The sequence below is a fragment of the Schistocerca cancellata genome, chromosome 5 (genome assembly GCF_023864275.1).
Source record: "Schistocerca cancellata isolate TAMUIC-IGC-003103 chromosome 5, iqSchCanc2.1, whole genome shotgun sequence".
Lineage (NCBI taxonomy): Eukaryota > Metazoa > Arthropoda > Insecta > Orthoptera > Acrididae > Schistocerca > Schistocerca cancellata.
In genome coordinates this window covers 14,449,574-14,470,229 of record NC_064630.1, presented here as the reverse complement: position 1 = coordinate 14,470,229, position 20,656 = coordinate 14,449,574, and the positions used below count along the sequence as shown (strand labels likewise).

At 41.3% G+C, this 20,656-nt stretch overlaps 1 protein-coding gene across 1 annotated transcript in view; it reads right to left on the bottom strand.

Moving 5' to 3' along the window:
• LOC126187749 (discoidin domain-containing receptor 2-like) overlaps positions 1 to 20,656 on the bottom strand; it is a 751,525-nt gene that overhangs the window by 80,997 nt on the left and 649,872 nt on the right. The window contains exon 14 of the mRNA XM_049929002.1: positions 5,271 to 5,423. Coding sequence (XP_049784959.1) covers positions 5,271 to 5,423 — 153 coding nt within the window. The remainder of the gene's footprint in view (positions 1 to 5,270; positions 5,424 to 20,656) is intronic.

Here is a 20,656-nt window from a genome sequence, read left to right as displayed (position 1 = left end):
AGTTATATATATATATATATATATATATATATATATATATATATATATATATATATATATATATATCTGTGTGTGTGTGTGTGTGTGTGTGTGTGTGTGTGTGTGTGTGTGTGTGCCAAAAGCGTCTCAAAATCATATAGTAAGGGCGACACTGAACTTGACGAATACCCTCTTTCATTCAGCTCTCTGAAACAAGATTTACAGCAGAACAAGTTTGCTAATTTGTGACGTCAGAGTGCAGAGTCAAAGAACAAAAGATGCCGAACAGAACAATTTAGTTTATGTCCAGAAATGCTAATTCAGCTTGTCGTAGAAGTAGTGGAGTCTTCCAATATGGTAAGCCAGTGCGTATCCCAGTCCACAGGCTATAAGGTAATATAGTCGATTATCCGAGGATAATCTTGTAACCGCATTGTTCGACTAGTAAGAGACCGTTACGGCCCTGCTTCAGAATATTACATGAGGTCTTTCTAAAAAACACCACACATTCGTAAGGAATGGCTCTGAGCACAATGGGACTTAACATCTGAGGTCATCAGTCCCCTAGAACTTAGAACTACTTAAACCTAACTAACCTAAGGACATCACACACATCCATGCCCGAGGCAGGATACGAACCTGCGACCGTAGCGCCTAGAACCGCTCGGCCACAACGGCCGGCACATTCGTGAGGAAACGATATTTGATAAGTTTATTGAATTGTTGTTGGAGACATATTGCAAAATGCATCTAAAGTCACCTTCGAGAGAGGATCGCAAGGAGCAGACAGTAAAGATTAGAAACTGTTGGTTGTTTTTATGTCGCTCCACTCGCTTGTAGGATAGATGAGGGCGATGATAAGCAACCGTACGAAGTATCCTTCAGCACGTGCTGTACCACGTACGCGGCGACCAGCGATTGGTTTCAGTCTGACCCACGGAAGGAAGTCATGGGAGAGAGAACCAGTCAAGGGTCCCTCACATGTTCAACATTAATATCAATACGCCAATACAGTCACCGCCTGAGGCTAAGTATTGTCGTAATGTCAGTATTGGAAGTATTCACGAGCTGTATTGAAACCTTCCGAAATATTCTCAGCGTTACCAACACATTCCGAGTGTATGAGGGCAAGTATCATCGGCTTGACAATTAGCCTTTCTGTTGTTCACATTTTTCCTGGTTGGCTTCTGTGTAATAGCGCCGATGTCCGTTACGTTCAAGGGGAGTCCTGTATTTCAGGAACCACTGTAGCCATTGAATTGAAACTTTTTCAGGACATTAAACTGTATGTTCTGGGTCTACTAAACTATAATAATTGCATTTTAGCCACTGCTTTTGGAAATACAATTTTTTAACTACACAGTTAAAATTGTGTACTTTTTTGCACATTATCCTAAATAATTTGAATTATACACAACTTTATGTTGTTCTTTTAGTTCAGTAGACTCACGATTTGTATGTCATTACTCCTTGAAAATTTGAATACTCTACTCGAAGTTGTTTCTGAGATATAGGGAAAATTGCAAAAGAAAATGTAAATTTTCAGGAACGGCTTCCAAAGTTTCAAAAGACTGTAACTCACTTAACATATACTTAATTTGTTTATGTTTAGTCGCTCAGAAGCAACCTGCACTACACTATATATATCATCCTCTTGATTTTTTTCCAAGTTTCTTCTTCTTTTCTTCTTTCTGGACTCCTTAGTGGCCAACTGTGCTCCATACTCTGCTTTATCAATGCGAACCTTGTCCATCCGTTCAAGTCCTCTGATGCAGTTCAGTCCAGGATTAATTCCCATATGCTGTGTCACTTTCACCGTACCAATGTTGCCATCGTTAAAAGCAATAACAGCATCACTGAACCCCCACTTTAGTGTCTTCACTCCAACAAAAACAGTTTTTTGGTAAGCGAGTCCATATAATATTATTGAACGACATTTTGGGATTTTGAGTCTGCCCATGCAGACACTTCTTCAGTAATTCAGGATTTGCCAGGTCTCTGTAAATTGGTTTTATGATATCCATGACTGCTGCTGGGATGGCATTTTTCTGGCTGTATGAACTGTTTGAGTACTGGCCATTACGGTAATTGCACCATGACTCAGGTCCAGGAGAGCAAAGGTGGTGTACTGATTTTTCATAAGTTGACAGTCTGTGGAAGAAGGTACCTCATACTGCCTGCTTCATTTTCAACAAATCCTCGTGTTATTTCTAATGACCATCCCATAAAACTGCTGTAGTTCATCAATCATTTTGCCCATCAGCCTACCTCTTATGGTTTTACCATCAGAATGTTTCTTGTCTCTCAAACTTTGTTGTAACTTCCTCAATCTATTGCCCATCCTCTTCTGGAAATGACCTTCTATCACAGCAATCCACAGTTCCTATACAAAAAAAATTACCGATTTTATTAGATCTTGAAGTAATGCACATAAAAATATTAACATTTTCAACCGGTGTAGATTATATTTAAAAAAATAAAATACTTCCCATGTGAGTTTATAAATGATATGTATATCATTTTATTCGGAAAATTGTAAATTTTATAATGAGGTAAAAATCCGAAAATGTGGAAAAAATCCGTTCTAACTCCCCTTAAGCGATTTAGATGTTTAAGTTTTTTAAAATGAACACGGTAAGATGGCTTAATTTATTTGAACCTGTACATATGAAATCAGTTATCAGAAGTCTTTCCGGGCAAGTATTTAAAAGGTACTTGCTAATTGTGTCTGTGAATATGAACACACTCGAATGACCTGTGTGTTGCCCGAAAACACCAAGTTACTCCTAACTGTTTGTCGACTGGGACTGCCGTGTTCCGTTTTTATATTTTTTCTCGTATTAACATCAGCAAATAATTCTTGTGCATTGTGGACCTGTTACAACACTGAAACTGTTATGTAACTATTCTAATAAACCAGCTGCAACCTGTTGCTTTTATTGGCGTTGATTTTTCCATGATGATGTTTAAAGGTGCCTGGTATTCCATCTTCAGATGTTAACATTTATTTGCGTGTCTCAAACATTGCATCTTTACCAAATGCGTTGCAGAACTTTTAAGACAGCTCTTTTTAAAATGTCATAAGTAAAGAAATAATGATGGAAGCTGAAGAAATGAATTAAAATTCGTGCTACAGTTGGGACTTGAACCTGATCTACTTGCTTAGTAGGCAGGTATGCTAGCCATTACACCACCACAGCCCTGTAGTTAACGTCTGAATAGTCCAGTGCCCTCCTTAACGCAAACTTCAATTCACATCTTCAGCTTATTTTAAGCTGAAGATGCGGACTGAAGTGTGTGTTACATCGAGCATTGGACTAGGGTAGTGTGCTGTAAAGCCATGTTAGCTGGAGTTCGTGGTGGGGAATGGCTAGCATTCCTGCCTAGTAACCAAGGAGCCCTGGGCTCAAGTCCCAGCCATGACACAAATTTTAATTCATTTCTTCAGCTGCCATCACTATTGTAGATAAAGATCAGACGAAAATGTCTTGAGAAAAATTTGATTATATCATATCTATTGAGAAATAGTGTTTGTGGCCTCTATATAAATGAGGATGGGATGAATACGAAATGAATTTACTTTCACAAACGCGTGTTTTGAGGGATGATTTGTTGGCTTGGCACACTGGGAAATGAGTGCCATTCATATCAGTCTGTATGTGTTTGGAGCGTTGCTATCACATCACGTGATGAGGCGTCCCACTAGCTTAAGTGTGGGAATCACGCCTGCAGATCATCAAAGGTTGCCCATGCCTCAGCTGGACATTGATGTGCGAATGCACTGATGCAGATGTATCTCCACGTTGCTTGTAGTGCAACTGTTACAGCGGCTGGGTTGTGGACTAGAGATGGGAAAAACTGTTCTTTTCAGAGATTGGATCAGAACTGTTCACTCCCTGAAATGAATTAGCTCTTTTTCATGACTCACCACTCATTTACAATAGAAAATAAATGGAAGGCACATTGCCCTTTAAACTTGGTTTGTTCCAGTACTATACCTGTATTTTGATCTTATTTGATCCTATTTTGAAGTAACACAGATAATGAGTAAGAATTTTGTATTGTTTATTGAAATTTCCACGATATGACAAAGTTTTTGATTATTGATTTATTTTGCACTATCGTGGTTTTTTGGGTGATCGGAAAGTGTTGTAACTTGAGATTTACATTAACAATATATTTGGCTATAATGTATTAAAATTTCATTAACCTCATACAAATACATCGCAAGCCATATATTTTTAAAGTGAACGTTTCCTTCCGAAGACGCCTAAAATCGCAAAATCCGTACCAGAATAAGAAAAAAAAATATAAATTTGACTGTAAAACGAAAGTGCTGCATATAGCCTTACGCAGAATAAAACAAGGAAAATATTGGTGTATCACATTTTGCGATACGTTTATCGGTTCGCTCGTAATTAAAGTGTAAATTCGAGTGTCCATAATAAAAATCCTATAGTAAGAGGAGTCATCAGGAACCTAATCTAATCAGTTTAAATAAATAAAAATAAAATAAAAACAATTGATGTATACATAACATAATAATGTAATATACATAGCAGTATTACTATGAAGAACAATATCCAGTAGGGACGAACTCCGATGCAGAGGCGCTGAGTCGAGCAGGTCAAGCCGCGAGCTGTATTACTGCGTGAGCTGAGACCGCAGAGACCACAGTGACACCTGAGTCGCTTTGCTCAACGCTCTGGCTAGAGTCGAGACAGTGGGGTGAGCGTTGAGCGGGCGAGTTCCGAGGGTGGGGGGAGCGGTGAACTCACCCGCTCCGAGACAAATCGTCCGTTCCCTTGTGAGCAGGTTATTGCAAGTAGTTCCTATGTTATCCGCTATGTGGCTCTCTGTCCTGTTGCTCGCATCAACTGCCCAGAGGGCAGGACGTGCGACTGAAATGATCGCCGACAGAGTGCGATGCAAAGTTAAGCTACGCTAGACACTGCGCGCGGCAGAGAGATGGCACGGCATATGTGAAACACAAAATCCAATGGGACACTGCACAATGCAGGCAGCCAAGGTAGAAGCAGGGCAGAGGCCGGCGCTGGCTGTGTTGTGTGGCGTGCACTGTGCTGTGACCAGCAGAGGCGCTGCTGATATGCTCCGTCTCTCTCTCTCTCTCTCTCTCTCTGCCGTGGGAAACGTTTGGAGCTACCGTTCTTTTTTTCTGAATCACTGATTGTTCACTCCTTTGAAAGATTCAACTCTATGAATTAGTTCAAGAGCGGATCCCCCATCTCTACAGCAGATTGCAAGTGGTGTGTGGCAGGTAGCCTACTCACCATGCCGAAGGCGCCCTCGCCGAGCTTCTCCAGCGGGCGCAGGCGGTGCCTGGGGAACTGCAGCAGCGGCGTCGTCTCCGGCGGCGCCTCGCTCGGGATGCGCACCGTCGTGAAGCAGCCCGGCTCCAGGTGCTGCTCGCGCCGCTCCGACTGCTGGAGACACGCGAGACCGCTCCACTGTAGTCATACTGCACAACACCTAAAGCACTGAAATACACATCGAGTGAGGCGGCGCAGTGCTCAAGCACACTGGAAGCTGGCTGAAACCTTCATCTGTAACGGATAAAAGTCCAGCACGCTGCAACGCCGTCCTCAGCATCAAGGTATCGACATATGCTAAAGAAAGGCTATGGCTAAGAAGTTTTTGTGAGGAGTAATGATCGGTTAATGATGTCACTTCTGACCACAATTCTTCACAACGTGACCATAGATGTATTACACTATGGGAAGGCCTTTACTCCAGCCCCCCCTCCCCCCATTACTCACATGAGAACCGCAACACCCTGCATTAAATCACTGTTTTCTTATGGGTGAGCGAGGAAAACATTTCGGTAACAATGCTGCTCAAATGTTTCAATGGTTCAACTAGCACTGAGCACTATGGGACTTAACATCTGAGGTCATCAGTCCCCTAGAACTTACAAGGGAACCTCCCCATCGCACCCCCCTCAGATTTCGTTATAAGTTGACACAGTGGATAGGCCTTGAAAAACTGAACACAGATCAATCGAGAAAACAGGAAGAAGTTGTGTGGAACTATGAAAAAATAAGCAAAACATACAAACTGAGTAGTCACGTGCAAGATACGCAACATCATGGCTAATGTGAACACAGCCGCGCCGTGGTCCCGTGGTTAGCGTGAGCAGGTTGGTTTAAGTCTTCCCTTGAGTAACAAGTTAACTTTTTTTTTTAAGTTATGATCTGTCCGTTCGTTCATTGACGTCTCTGTTCACTGTAATAAGTTTAGCGTCTGTGTTTTGCGACCGCACCGCAAAACCGTGCGATTAGTAGACGAAAGGACGTGCCTCTCCAATGCGAACCGAAAACATTTGATCGCAAGGTCATAGGTCAACCGATTCCTCCACAGGAAAACACGTGTGATATATTCTATACGACAATGGTGACGGCATGTGCGTCACATGACAGCAATATGTTGTCGACCCACCTAACTTGTACACTTGGCGAATGGGTAAAAAGATTCTTCTACCTTGCCCGATTTAGGTTTTCTTGTGGATGTGATAATCACTCCCAAAAAAGTGATGGAAACAGAAGAGTTTGTCACATAAACTGCAACAAATTAATGCAACAGTTTCACAGTCGGACAGTTTTCCCTGTGGTCTGTCATAACATATGTTTTTAACGGTTTCAAATTTTTCCGTGTGTAGACCATCAAATACTGCATATGTCCAAGGAAATCTGAACATGTCCTGGAATATTGGAGAGCGAATTTGATTGTGTGTGAGTGCCTGAACTTTGATAATTGTCTGAAAATAAAAAATTAAACTTTTCACTGGTGGGAAGACTTGAACCAAGAACCTCTCGCTGTGCAGCTGCTCACGCTAACCACGGGACCACGACGCTCCTGTGTTCAAACTAGCCATGATGTTGCCTATCTTGCGCATGGACTACTCAGTTTGTATATTTTGCTAATTTTTTCATAGTTCCACATAACTGCTTCCTGTTTTCTCGACTGATCTGTGTTCAGTTTTTCAAGGCCTATCCACTGTGCCAACTTATAACTAAATCTGAGGGGGGTGCGATGGGGAGGTTCCCTTGTTAGGACTACTTAAACCTAAATAACCTAAGAACATGACACACATCCATGCCCGAGGCAGGATTCGAACCTGCGACCGCAGCAACGCTACTCAGAATCAACACGAAAAGGCCTCAGGAATTGTAGTAAAGGGGGTCAAAGAAACTACCCCTTTCCTCAGTGCGTTCATTTTCACGTATTTCATGGTCTAAAACGACAGTTTGCACTATGATGTGTGACAGGACGACTTTCATGACAGCCTATGAGGCAGCTGACAGCCTCCTGGACGATTCAACGCTTCTACAAGGACGCCATGCGGCAGCAATCCCACTGAACGTAATCTCATCCCAGCTCACCCCACCGAGTGTACGCAACTACTACGATACTGATTGTATTGGATTGTTTGGGGGGGGAGGGGGAAGAGACCAGACAGTAAGGTCTCATCGAATTAGGGAAAGACGGGGAAGGAAGCCGGCCGTGCCCTTTCAAAGAAATCATCCCGGCATTTGCCTGGAGCGATTTAGGGAAATCGCGAAAAACCTAAATCAGGATGGCCGGACGCGGGATTGAACCATCGTCCCACGGAATGTAGGGCGACCGCTATTTTTGCTCTAGTACACAGGAGTGTTCAAAACTACTCGACGAAATTTGAACGTTATCCGAAGCAGAGAAGGATGTTAATGATCGCTCATATTTCGTGTTCTCTTATGGTGTGTGGATACAGGAGTCTGAATTTGACACATGCGTGAATAAAACGGCGAAGAGGCCTTTTTACAGCCTCAGTTCAGTAATACCGCTGATGTCACCTACACACCTTTGTTGAGAACTTCAAAAATGTACCTGTACGGGGTCAACCTTTCACTGATTCCTAGGTGCCTGCGGGACAGGCGGCTTTCGACACCCCACAGCTGAGTGGCCCTAGGCAGCAGCATTATCACCTGCATGCCTCACTGCATCTGAGACGGTGTCGAAGGGTTGCCTATCGCGCAAGCACCTAGGAATCGGTGAATAGTTCTCTCTGTACAAGTACATTTTTAAAGACCTCAACGCTGGGCCCCATGTGCTAACGACAGTGTTTTCAAACTAAGGTGTCTTAGAGGGACCCTTCGCTGTTTTATTCACGCAAGTGTTAATTTCGCACCCCCTCGCCCCCCTTCTCCCACGTGCACACTGCATTCCTACACTACAATCAGGTCATGAGAACTGTACTGACGTCGAACTGCGAAATAATCGAACTAAATTCTCCAGTTTTTCCTTAAATCAAAAACCAAATGGAACTACACGATCTATGATTACTCTGTTCCTTCACAATTGTGACCCTTCGTACATTGTAACTTTAATGTCCATGTAATGGAAGCTGATGCTGATATAACGTACAGGCACTTTTAACTACAACATAAAATTGTTTGAAATTATCTGCCTCTTCCCACATCCATCTTTTTGCACATATTTACACTGACAGTTTCTTCTTTCAAGAATTATCGCCTGCATTACCAACATGTAGACTATTGCAACTCCGAATCACGTCTTCTTCAAAGGGACGCAATGAATTTTGTGGGACCTACATCCATCCAGTAATCCTGTGAGGCGTGGTGTGGGAGTCCTCTTCCACTTACTTCAAAACAGTTTCTTTGAAATGTATTTTGAAACTACTGAAATATCACAGAAGATGTACAAGGTCAAAATTGCCTAATAAAGTTCATTTGTTTCATCCGAGAGACAATGTTCCCTAAATAATATTTTTAGTTCAATTATTGTCAGAAATGCATCGAAAACTTATTAGATACATCGCCCTGTACGTATTTGTAATCTATGATCGAAATGTTTTCATTTGTGTATTAACTACATTCCGTTTCATATTGTTTCTGTAACTTTTATAACGACATTCCTTCTTCTACAATATTAGTCTTTCTAGCCCCACATCAACCGGGTTCAGTCAATCTATGCTACAATATTTACACGATACTTTAAATATGGACAGGTTTCCTGTCAAAACCGACTGCGAGAAAATGCTGTGCTATGCTTTGCTCGAAAAGAGTGGTTTTCTTTTCTTTTCTTTATCGCAATTAGTTTTAACTGCGATGGCAGGGCAGTTAAAGCATTCGACATTGTTTCTCCCATATATATTCTTAATCTTTTTATATAATTTCAAACAATAATTATATGCATGTACTGTTCTGTTTTCTTCCTCTAGTAGGTTTCACAGAAAACAGGAATGTTTTATTTATAGATTATTGGCTTATCCTTAGACAACTGCTATGGAATCTGAATTTACAACTATAAACAAGACTCAAGGTCAGGGAGAGGAGGGGAGAGATGGACTGAAAGGTGGGGGAGGAAATGGAGATAGGATCGATGAAGTAGGAGATTCGCAGAGAGTGTGGCAGGAGGACATAGTGAGAAATTGGGGGCGGAGTTTGGGGGGAGGGAGGTGATGATATGGACTGAGACAGGAGGAAGAAAGAGATTAGGATGTATATCCGATTCCCATATTTATTTAGCAACTGAGAAGCACTGCCGGGGCCGCTAGTATATTATAAATATGGTTTGCATGCAAGCAGAACTTCCAGTCTGTGAGGGTCCCTGAATACTATTTGGATCCACCTGAATCACACAGGAAACTGGTGTTCAGCGTCATTATGAACATTATAAATTGTAATATTCATTTAATTCATAAGAAGGTATGTAATTCTGGTGTGCGGTGTGTCTGATGCCACAGATATGACGTGCCACTCTAAAGAATGAAGCACTTCAGCTGGAGGTTAGCAGTTCTAGAGAGTGTTCAGTTAGGTAGGTCAGTTACTAGCAGAGTGAGTCTTCTGATTCGATTCTATTACTCAGTATGGTGGCAACACGGACTATTACATTGACGAGTAGGAATATATCTTGGTTTTGTACTGAACGATAAATGAACAAACATTACGGAAAACTTTTATTTGTTTTTCAACCACTTAAAATCACCTCAAACACTATACGAATCCGTGGATATTTAGTCTTGCACGAACCAATGACCACAAGATAAATATAAATAAATCCATGGGAGGTGTAGATTTGAGAATCTACTGAGGCTTCTTTTGACAGACGAATCAACCACTATAGTTAGATCTCAAAACCATCCCAGCAAATAAATCAGACCCTACGTTTCTCCTCGTTTACGTTCCTCTTTACTTCTCCACCTCTGCTTGCATACAGTAGTACGTTGAAGTAATCTTTTCTCATCGTCGGTTAGAATATACTCCTTGATGTTATGAACGTGAAAGAGGTAAAATACAGGGAGCGAAACGTTTTGTAAGGCTTGTACAGAAGAAGACCAAAATCATAAAGCTCCGATGTAAAACGAATCAGGAATCAGGCCTTCCCCCAGACTTGCTCAATCTGTACAATGAGTAAGCAGACAAGAAAACGAAGGAGATATCTGGAACGGAAATTAAAATTTAGGGAGAAAAAATAAAAACTCTAAACTTTGTCTCTGACAGAGACCAGTTGGAGAGAGACATTCAAATTACATCCGGCGACGATGAAGGAATTAGATCAATAATGACAAACTAGTAGCAGTAGATTAGTATATTTTCATTTGGGTGGCAGAGTGACTGATGGTTGGCGAACATTAATTTACTTGTTAGGAAATCTTTTCTGAAAGTATTTGTCTGGAGTGCAGCCTTTTTCGGAAGCGTGGTGTGAACGACAGACAGTTCAATTAAGAGAGCAGAAGCTCTGAAAATGTCGTGCTACAGAAGAATGCTGAAGATAAGAGGGACAATAGGATAACTAAGGAAGGGGTACTGAATCACAACAAGGAGAAGAATCTGTGGCACAAACTGACGAAAAGAAGAAAGTAGTTGGTACAGAACGGCCTTAGGCAAGAATCAACCGTCCATATGGTAACGAAGGGACGTGTGGGGGTAAAAACTGTGAAGGGAGACATAGGATTCACTAAAATAAGCAGCAGTCATGCAGAGATGAAAACGCTTGCACAGCACAGACTAGGGTGAAGTGCTTCACCAAACCAGTCTTCAGAATAACGGCTATAATAGAAACAACGATAAAGCGAATGACTGTTCATATTAAAATTTACTTCTTCGGAAATCTCGTAGTGAGCGGAGCTTGCGCAGTACGCGTTTCTGCCGCTAGGGGAGTACAGCGCAACGCATTGCCAGTTCAGCGCCACCTGTGTTGTTGACATGATTTCTTCTGACCATCCGAAGTAATTGCTTTTGCTAGCGCTGTTTTTTTTCGTGTTTCGTTTTTTATGATGGCAACTTTAAGTGAACAACTTACAGCGGTGAAATTTTGTTTACTACACTGTAAAAAATGCTTCTGAAACTGTTTTAATGTTGAAAACAGCTTACCAAGACGACGCTATGGTAAAAACTGAAGTGTACGAGTGGTTAAAAACGGCGACATGTCGACTGATGACAAACATCGTTCTGGACGTCCGTCGGCTGTCCGAATCGACGAAAATATTGGAAAAATTCGAGAGCGTGTGCTCAAAGACTGTCGACAGACAATTGATGAACTGTCAGAGATTAGTGGGTTATTTTGGAGCTCGGTCGTCGTCAAAAAAATCCGATTTGTGTCAGACAGGAGACTGGTTCCTCCACCACGAAAACGCACCTCCACACACAGCCATCTCTGTTAGACAGTTTTCGGCTAAAAATGGCATGGTTCCACCACCCTAAGCACCTTTCTCACCTGACCTGGCTCCATGCGAGTTTTTCTTATTTCCACGCATGAAAAGGGCTACGAAAGGACACCAGTTTGACAACACTGGAGAAATGAAGAAAAAAGAGGAGGAGCAGACAGCTATTTCTAAAGATGACAAAAAAATTTTCGAGTAGTGGAATTACCACTTGGGCAAATGTATTAGTTGTAAGTGAAAGTATTTTGAAGGTGCCAGGGTTGGTATGCTACAAATTTGAAAATATATAGCTTTTAAAAAATAATTCCAGTTCCTTTGGGTAACCCCTCGTACAACTTTCAGCTGTGTGACATTACGTAAATCATCAGTTTACCGAGGCTAATTAATAAAAGACTAAGGACAAACTCATAAAAGGCAAAGGCATAAGAAAAGGTTACACTTAGTACATAAAACAAATCCTTCATAAATCCATGCCTGCATATCTAAATCGACACCGTCTCACTGCTGCTGTACACCTTAGCCTCAGAAGAAATTAAGACATACTCGTACTTTTTTCCTTCCAGTCGCTCCATTTACCTAGTGCAGTTCAACGAAATCTTTATGATCGGCTTGAATTATATAATATGAACTTCATAAAAGTACTTCATTTAACATTCAGTTCACAAACTTACAACTAACTTCATTTTTATTCAGTAACAATCTCAACACCTGGCATTGACCGAGTATTTATTTATTCCAAACTTTTATCTCCCCCTTCACACCCTCTCTGTCCATCTCCTCCACTCCTGTCTGTCCGTTTCCTCTACTCCTTCTCTGTTCAACTCCTTCACTCCTTCTCTGTCAATCTCCTCCACCTCCACACTCTGTCCGCCTCCGCCACCCAACGCTCTGTATTCATCTCCTCCTGTCCCTCTCTGTGTCCACTTGCTCTTCCCCCCCCCTCTCTGTGAATCTTCTCCTCTCCCTCTAAGTCCACCTCCTTCTACCCTATCTCTTTGTACATCTCCTCCACCTTTCTCTCTGCCCATCTCCTTTCCCCCTCTCTCTATCCATCTCCTCCTTCCCCCTCTCCCTGTTGGTCACCTCCTCATTTCTTTGTCCAGCTCTTCCTCTCTCTGCCTGTCTCTTGCACCTCATCTCTCTGTGCATCTTCTCCAACCTCTTCTCCCTCCTTCTTCCCTCCCCCCCACCCTCTCTCTCTCTCTCTCTCTCTCTCTCTCTCTCTCTCACTGCCCCTCTCTTTGTCCATTTTCCCTCTCCATCTTCCATCTGTCCATCTCCTCCCCCCCTCCCCACTTCTCTTTCCACGTAGTCACGCTGATCCAATAGCAGGCTGGTGGTTCTTACCCCTGGAGTATTTCTTTCCAGACTGTGTACCAAATTTGACTGACATCGTTCCAAGTGTTTAGGATGAACTTTGTCCCCGTGGCTTCCTTCACGTTCGCACATGTCAAATATATTTCACATATAGTTAACATATTTCACACGTACAGGGTAGCGCACAATAAGTCACCCTATTGGATTTTGATCCTACAAGTGTACTACTGGGGCAATAGCTATCAAATTGTGCGCTCAACTTCGTGCAGTTCATGGAAATTATGCCAGATGACGTTGCGACTTCATCGCTTCCGTTTGTGAGTCTGTCATTTCAGTTTGTCGCGATGGCGGACAAAGGACGGTTGATCGTCGCACAAAAGACGATGATTGTGTTACTGTTCGTGGCGACGAAGTGTTACATTGACACAGAGAAGGTTTCGTGCACCTTTCGTGCTCCTTTCAGCACACGTTGAGCTCCAAGCCCATAGATTACATCAAAAATTGGAAGGTACTGCATCTGATTTGTAGTGTCTGATTTGGAGTTCGTCGCAAAACATTGAAGCAGTTCGAGTGGCTTTGACTTGTAGTCCTAGTAAATCAACAAGAAGAGCCAGTGCCGAGTTGGGAATTTTACGCCGATCTGTACAAAGAATTATTCAATTCGACCTTCGTTTGTATCCATACAAGATGACTGGGGCGCATAAGCTTACTGCGAGAGATAAAGAACGGAGACTGCAATTTGCAAGGTGGGCAATCGAGCAAGACCGAGAGGCAGTGCTACACAACACGTGGTTTTCCGACGAAGCTTATTTTTACGTGAACGCTGTTGCGAACAAAGAGAACGTTCGATTGTGGGCACGTGAACCTCCGTGAATAATCCACACGAAAGACACCTACGGGGAGAATGCGTGTGGGTCGCGACGTCAAGCCGTGGAATCGTCGGTCCTTCTTCGATGCTACAGTAACCGGTGAATGCTATTTACAAAAAATGGTTCAAATGGCTCTGAGTACTATGGGACTTAACTTCTAAGGTCATCAGTCCCCTAGAACTTATAACTACTTAAACCTAACTAACCTAAGGACATCACACACATCCATGCCCGAGGCAGGATTCGAACCTGCGACCGTAGCGGTCGCGCGGTTCCAGACTGTAGCGCCGCTATTTAGACATGCTGCGAAATCAGTTCTTTCCTCAACTCATGGCCTCGTGTCTTCCACTGCAGACACAGTGGTTCATGCAGGATGGAGCACGGCCCCATACTGCCAACGTTGTGCTTCATTTCCTACACGAAAGACTTGGCCTTAGGGCATTGTCAAACAGATTTTTCAGAACGTTATACAGGAGGAGGAATGTGGCCGCCCCACAGCCCGGACATTAAAGCATTTGAGTTCTTCCTTTGGAGGTTCCTTAAAGAGAAAATGTACCACAGAAAACTCGAAAATGTAGTGCAACTTAGGGTCATCATTGTGGAGTGCCATTCCACATCTGTGTCGGAAAGTCGTCACAAATGCACGTGTGCGAATTGAAGAAGTTGTAAACCAAAACGGCAGTCACATTGAACAAGTGATTCATTACCTTGTATTTCCAAGCTGTATTGTGAAGAGTTTGGCAGAGCACTGAAAGACCTGAGTCGAAACAAGTCCCCGGGAGTAGACAACATTCCACAGGAACTACTGACGGCCTTGGGAGAGCCAGTCCTGACAAAACTCTACCATCTGGTGAGCAAGATGTATGAGACAGGTGAAATACCCTCAGACTTCAAGAAAAATACAATAATTCAAATCCGGAAGAAAGCTGGTGTTGACAGATGTGAAAATTACCGAACTATCAGTTTAATAAGTCACGGCTGCAAAATACTAACGCGAATTCTTTACAGACGAATGGAAAAACTGGTAGTAGCCGACTTCGGGGAAGATCAGTTTGGATTCCGTAGAAATGTTGGAACACGCGAGGCAATACTGACCCTACGACTTATCTTAGAAAATAGATTAAGGAAAGGCAAACCTACGTTTCTAGCATTTGTAGACTTAGAGAAACCTTTTGACAATGTTGACTGGAATACTCTCTTTAAATACAGGGAGCGAAAGGCTATTTACAATTTGTAAATTCACAAAAACCAGATGGCAATTATAAGAGCCGAGGGGCATGAAAGGGAAGCAGTGGTTGAGAAGAGGGTGAGACGCGGTTGTAGCCTCTCCCCGATGTTATTCAATCTGTATATCGAGCAAGCAGTAAAGGAAACAAAAGAAAAATTCGGAGTAGGAATTAAAATCCATGGAGAAGAAATAAAAACTTTGAGGTTCGCCGATGACATTGTAACTCTGTCAGAGACAGCAAAGGACTTGGAAGAGCAGTTGAACGATTGGACAGTGTCTTGAAAGGAGGGTATAAGATGAACATCAACAAAAGCAAAACGAGGATAATGGAATGTAGTCGAATTAAGTAGGGTGATGCTGAGGGAATAAGATTAGGAAACGAAGCACTTAAAGTAGTAAAGGAGTTTTGCTATTTGGGGAACAAAATAACTGATGATGGTCGAAGTAGAGAGGATATAAAATGTAGACTGGCAATGGCAAGGAAAGCGTTTCTGACGAAGAGAAATTTGTTAACATCGAGTATAGATTTAAGTGTCAGGAAGTCGTTTCTGAAGTATTTGTATGGAGTGTAGCCATGTATGGAAGTGAAACGTGGACGATAAATAGTTTAGACAAGAAGAGAATAGAAGCTTTCGAAATGTGGTGCTACAGAAGAATGTTGAAGATTAGATGGGTAGATCACAAAACCAATGAGGAAGTACTGCATAGAATTGGGGAGAAGAGGACTTTGTGGCACAACTTGACTAGAAGAAGGGACCGGTTGGTAGGACATGTTCTGAGGCATCAAGGGATCACAAATTTAGCATTGGATGGCAGCGTGGAGGGTAAAAATCGTAGAGGGTGACCAAGAGATGAATACACTAAGCAGGTTCAGAAGGATGTAGGTTGCAGTAAGTACTGGGAGATCAAGAAGCTTGCACAGGATAGAATAGCATGGAGAGCTGCATCAGTCTGAGGACTGAAGACCACAACAACAACAACAATTCATTACTTCTACATCAATAAATTACAAATCTTGTCAACAACAAATGTGTTATTCATGAAACAAATCCGGCGACTTATCGTGCGCCAACCTGTGTTTGAACACATACTTCATCTATATCTTCAGCGATTTTCGCCTTACTGTTTCATTTTCATGCAGGTCAATGTTTACGACGTCGTATCTCCCAAACTACACGCTGTACAATGACATACTTTTACACGCACATTCCATGTTTTATGTTGATACTGTCTGAAAGTTGGGTCCCGAACACAGTTAACAGTAAACGTCACGTCTGATGCGGTAGTGTTACCGTATGAAAGACGAAAATGTAGTGAGTGATAAAACTGTTTCCTTTCGTTTCATAAAGATTTGGAGTTACGTGTACTTAGCCCTCTCATTCTGCAACTCTGGATGAATAAAATCTGACTATACCTACGTCGTGCTCTGTAGTCTTCTTTCACCCCCAAACGCAGCGCTTTTATAGGTAGGTGGTACTTACCCCTACTGCGATTGTTTCTGGACAGGAAGTGACATGTGTAGCAGGTTTGGCTGAAATCGGTCCAGTGGCTTACGGGGAGAAGCGGAACTTACATACATACGTACGTTTTTATAAAACGTATGCATATGCGATAACCACGAGGCCTAGAATTGTAGGGTGTTAAACTGCTTGGATATTAGTGCCCTTCATAAGTATTAATGCTGTTGATGTAAAAAATTTAGTAGTTTTTCTATTGACTGAAGACAAAATTCTTCAGACGTAAATTTCTCGATCACAGACGCGTTTCCAAATTGACATTGCTACTATCAGAATACCACAAAGTAAATAATGTAAAAATTAAATACCGTCCTATAACAGGGTCTGTCTAAAGCGTACAGAAGGAATGTTACATCTTTCTCTGTACATTAGTTGTAATAGATAAAAATACAACTGATGTGAGGTAATTGTCATAACGAAAAAGTTTCACTAACTTTGCAGTTAAAATAACTTTCCGTGTGGTTTCTTATTATTAGGGGACGGTGGGGAAGAGTCATCAGGGCGGAAAAAGCGGCCATTGGATACTTTTTTTGTTCCGAATAGTGCTGCCGCATGCCGAGAAGTTCTCGCACTAGTTCTGATTTACACTCTCCGGGCGTTTGACAGAGGAAGCTTGTTCCGTTATTTCTAATAAAAACTTTCCTGGTTTTCTGTCGTCTGATATAAAGTAAGTCATTTTATTCTTGCTACCTCACTCATACGTGAAGTATCGTTTCCTTATCAAACGTCTTTTTGGCTGCAAACGTACTTTATTGTTGTTTCTTCCGGTGGTTTGATACTTTCATTTGCGAAAAACTAATGTCGACATGGTGTCAAAATCCGACATATAACGGACTGCTCCAGTCGTCTGTTATTATTTCCGATTCGAGGGCATCAAGATGCCTAGATAACATGTCTGAAAATCAGAATAATGAACAAGGGATGCTGCTGCGATGGCCCTGGCCCCATTACTCCCCTAGGTAGGGAAAAATGGCACTAAATAAGTCTTCACAAAAATGCGTCTAGTTCGTATATATTATTTGATATTTCACTTAAAACACTTTAAAATACCTCATAATAAATAGATTCAAAATGGAAGGGGCAAGTTTCTAGCAATCAGTTTCCCTTAGAATGACCTTGCCCTAACATTTCAGTATTCGCCTAAACTAACTGAAGGTACCAATGTAAGTAAATCAAGATATCTGAATGTTTCTTTGAAGTCCTTTCCATTCAAAGCCCAATGCGTCAACCACTGTCTTATTTCACCAGTTAAGAAAGTAGCAATTCTGATCCATTCGTTTCATGTAGTCTTTGAAGTAGGAGAAGGGAGGGGGAAATATACTAGCCTAATCTACGGGTATTATCATCGATTTCATTTTCTCCATTTTATTCATAATAGCCGAATCCAAAAGGATACAATAAAAAAAAAACAAGCAAAACACACACACACACACACACACACACACACACACACACACACACACACGGCCACGTGCGTGGGTACACATGTACTCACTTAAGTGGCATTATGCAGTGATATATGACATACATTATACACAGATTACAGGTATATGGGTGCAGGACATTCTACTAGGACAGTTTCACCGAATTATTTAAGTACAATATTATGGTCATATAGACGCTACATTTGAAAAGGTGTGGGGTTGTTTATGGTATTCTAACCCTAATAGATTAGTCTGGACCACATATAGGTTGCTTGTTTTAAATAGAATCAACTAAATATCTCGAAAACGAGGCATCGTACGAAAAAAATGTTCCAGGTAGTAACGGGACACCCTCCTCTAGCACGTCTTTTCCTTAGCAGACGTTGTCGATACCAGTATTATTTTTCGAATTTTGGACACGTCAGTATTATCTGAGATGGTTTTCTGAAAAGTTTCGTGTAATTTTATACACAATTAGTTATATTTCAAGCTAAAATTTATGAAAAGGAATTACTCTATTTTCGATGCTACACTCGAAAAGTACAAACTCTGAATGTACAGTTAAAATAATTTTTTTTAGAAACATTTGAAATTACGAATTATTTGGCACACTTAAAATTTATATTATTAATCACGCAACCTAGTACTGTTCACTATCTTTATTTCTGGATTCATTTATGAAATAATAATCGAAATTAATAGAAATTCATTTGTCAAGAAAAATTGTAAACGCTTTGGAATATGGTTATTATCGCAGAGTGAAGTAGTAGTAAGCATGCCTCTGGTGTGATCGAAAGAATTTTTGTATTTTGGGCGACCAGTACGATTTCGGCTTTGTTATCGTGAAAATTCAAAAGACTGTATGATATACTATAATGTGACGGAATATACTAACGTAACATCAAAAATTCTGCAACAACAGTCTTCAAATTTTTTAGACCAATTCAACCACTAGAACATAAAATTTGAGAATTTCAGCTCCAAGAATCAGACCCCTAGACAAAACTGTAGCCATATCTACACAAAAGCTAGATAACCTAGAAAGTTCATTGTAATCTTAGCTCCTCTAAAATTTTTCATAAAAGAGTTTGATTATTATGGACAATAACAGGAACTAGGAAGGGGCGGGAGATATTACAAGGTGCAAAGTTAATACTAGTAAAAGGGACACCCGTCTGTGCTACAACTGATCAACTCCTAACACTTCTCCTGCGTGGGCGGGGTTAATTTCCTATTTTCAAAGTGGGACTCCAAATTTTATTTTATATTCTGCTTCCACGTCCAAACAAACGTATGAGTTACTCGAATCATTGTTTTTCATTCGTTGTAGACGGCGCTGTAATCGACAATAATGAAGCGTGCTTGTTTTTGTAGTTAAGATCCGACGCATTTCATTCTACATTTTATTTACAATCTAAATGTAAACTTTTGTGTCCTAATGGTTGATGCTTGTCTTTGAAATTTGCTTTATTGTTGCAAATTTGATTGTACAATACAATACTGTTAGCCGTTTCAATCTCAGACTAGAAAATACGTTTAGCTTGCTCGAGGAACAACGACGTTGTAAAAGTTTTCTTATCGCACTAAGATGCACCATATCAGTGAGTCCCTTGCTTCTCACCATCAATGTGCTTGATTTCAAAAAGTATCCATGGCTAGAGCGCCTCTTACCATCACTTCATGGGTATTTTACCTTATTACAATGGTTGTGGTTTGTATTCCTCCGGTAGCCGTGTAGCGGCCACCGAGAGACTTACGCCAGTTGGATGAAAACACACACAGAAATCAATTATCCTGATAGCGGAGTTCGAAGACGGCCACCGAAATCAAGCATTCCGATGGTTTGCGGACTCAACACTATCAACCACGTAGGGAGACAGAAAACTACGTTACCGCAAAAGTAGCTTATTTGTCAGAAATGGCAATGTTTAGCCATATTATTTGTAGTGTAAAATCCCATTTTCAGCACTCAAGTAATGTTTGAACTTCGCTATCAACGGTTAGGTTTACATTTACACTGTAAATGAAATGTATAATCAACTCAACACTATCAACCACGTAGGGAGACAGAAAACTACATTACCGCAAAAGTAGCTTATTTGTCAGAAATGGCAATGTTTAGCCATATTATTTGTAGTGTAAAATCCCATTTTCAGCACTCAAGTAATGTTTGAACTTCGCTATCAACGGTTAGGTTTACATTTACACTGTAAATGAAATGTATAATCAAATGCGCCTGTTCTGCATTGCTGAAACACACACACTTGGTATCTGTCGATTAGTGCGCCATCTGCCACAAATGGAAAACAATGGTCTGAGTAAACCGTAGGTTTTTTTTCCCATAGAACCCGAATATGCGATAAAAATTGGGGGCTACCGCTTGGAAATACGAAGTTGACCCCACCCACGCAGAAGGGAAGGCTAGGATGTGGCCAATTGTAGCACACACTGATCTCCCGTTCACTAATATTAACTTTGCTCCTACAATATCTTTTTTTCTTTTCGTACGATGCGTCGTTTCCGAGATAATTAATTTTCTCAAGTTAAAATAAACGTCCTCTGGAGTATGATGTTTGTGTCGCATACATTTCTCCACAGTTACGCGTATTATTTGTTTGTGTACAGTGGTTAGCAACATC